Source organism: Arachis ipaensis, chromosome B09 (genome assembly GCF_000816755.2).
Source record: "Arachis ipaensis cultivar K30076 chromosome B09, Araip1.1, whole genome shotgun sequence".
Classification (NCBI taxonomy): Eukaryota; Viridiplantae; Streptophyta; class Magnoliopsida; order Fabales; family Fabaceae; genus Arachis; species Arachis ipaensis.
Genome location: NC_029793.2, coordinates 114,714,446 through 114,716,436, shown reverse-complemented (window position 1 = coordinate 114,716,436; position 1,991 = coordinate 114,714,446). Strand labels below are relative to the sequence as shown.

The 1,991-nt window shown below is 32.2% G+C and overlaps 1 protein-coding gene across 1 annotated transcript in view; it reads left to right on the top strand.

Annotated features, from left to right (window-relative positions):
• Positions 1,103-1,991, top strand: part of LOC107615855 (TMV resistance protein N-like) — an 8,792-nt gene continuing 7,903 nt past the window's right edge. Inside the window, exon 1 of the mRNA XM_021111976.1 lies at positions 1,103-1,829. Within this exon, the coding sequence (XP_020967635.1) occupies positions 1,294-1,829 (536 nt within the window). The 5' untranslated portion in view covers positions 1,103-1,293. The remainder of the gene's footprint in view (positions 1,830-1,991) is intronic.

Here is a 1,991-nt window from a genome sequence, read left to right as displayed (position 1 = left end):
TTGTCTCTAAAATTAAACTTGATAAATTTTGAGTTAAACATACTGAACTCAACTAACTCAAAAAAAATAACGAATTAAACAGATCAATTTGTAGACTAAATACGCAGGTTGTTTACTTTTTTACATTTTTTTCTAAAAGTAGTATTTTTGGCCAATATTTCGTCCGATTTAACCTGAAAACATAACTCATCAACTAAAAAATATTGTGTGTTTAAGGTTTTTTATTCAAAAGTAATATGTTTTACCAAAAAATTTTCAAAAAAATAAAATAAAAAGATAAATAGACCAGTCCATTTAACTTATCGGACTAACTAAGGGTGACAAACGAACTAGTTTGTCCTGTTTTGTCTAGTGAGGCGGTCCCAAATTTTTTAATTCTTGTTTTATTTTTTTTAATTAATTAAATATTAAAAATATATAATTTCACAAATATTTCAATAAACTTATAATTTCTAAAGATAAAAAAATTATAATTTCTAAATTCATAAACACTAAAATCTTTATAATTCTAAATATCTAATAAACATAATTATTAACCAAATTTTTTAAAGCAAAACTATAAAATGGCGAGCCTGGCGCGTAAGTCCGTTCTGCCCCGCCAAAACTCGTGGGTTAGACGGTGCAAGCTAAGCGAATTTTTTCATTATAACGGTTTTAAATTTCTAATCTAACTCACTTTTTTTGATGAGTTACTCGAGCCAGTATGACAAGTTTCGTCTTGTTTATTACCTCTAGAACTAACCATAAACGATTTAGGCTAAAAATTATGACCTATAAAAAAAACGAATTAGTCCACGAATTAAACAAAGAACCGAATTTAGATAGACCAGATTGATATATTTAACAGCCCTATATTGTTTGAATGGTAAGAAAAATTAGCATATAACATTACGTAAAAAAAATAGCGTATAACTTTTCAATCAAAACCCATATGAAAAATCACAAAAAAAAAAAGCATACTAATATCAAATAATTATTAATTAATTATCAATATTTAAAAGTGTAAGCTAAAATATATATTGTTAAATTATTAAACTAAAAAAATTAAATTAATAGTTAAAAATGATGTAAAAATAATAAATTTTAAGAGTAGTCTAGCATTTCTCTTCTTTTATTATTGTTGTTATATAGAGCAGGTAGCTGAAGTAAATGAGACCATTGTATCTCCTGGATCTAAGTTTCTACATAGAACTTACTCTTTCTGCTTTGTTCATCTCTCTAAATGAAATTACAAGATAAGTCAATTAGATAAAAAGGAAGAAAAGCACATCCATAGAAAGGTAGATACTAGATATGTCTCTCGTTGTTGATGATGACCAAAAAAATTCGTTTCTGGTTCATGTGGAGCCCTTTCTTCCACTCGATGTGTTCGTCAGCTTCAGAGGCGAAGACACCCGCACCAACTTCACCAGCCACCTCTATTCCGCGCTCTCAAGAAACGGCATCAAGGCATACATGGACGACGAAGGCCTCGAAAAGGGTCGCGATGTCTGGCCATCGCTGTCCCAAGCAATCGAGGACTCCCATGTTGCCATAGTAGTGTTCTCCAAGAACTACGCGTCTTCCAGATGGTGCTTGGAAGAGCTTGTGAAAGTACTCGAATGCCGGAAAAAGATGGGACAGGTAGTGATACCTGTGTTTTACGAGGTCGATCCGGCGGAGATTCGAAATCAGAGAGGAGTGTACGGAGAAGCCATTGCAGAACACGAAAGAGGATTGTTGGGTGATAAAAGTGTGGAAGAAGTGAAGAAGATAGTGTCCGCTTGGAAGGATGCTCTCATGGAAGCAGCAAACATATCGGGGCGGGACACTCGTAGTCGCGAGTACAAGTCAGTATTTCTAAATTCTTTTTTGCGCCCCTTGCTTTGACCTCTGTGGAATGAATTTTGTAAATTTTTTTCATTACAAACACAAACATGCCAATTTTTTTTTCTTTGCATTTCAACTAATTAATACTAACCATTTTTCTAATTTTTATTACTAAAAATGTT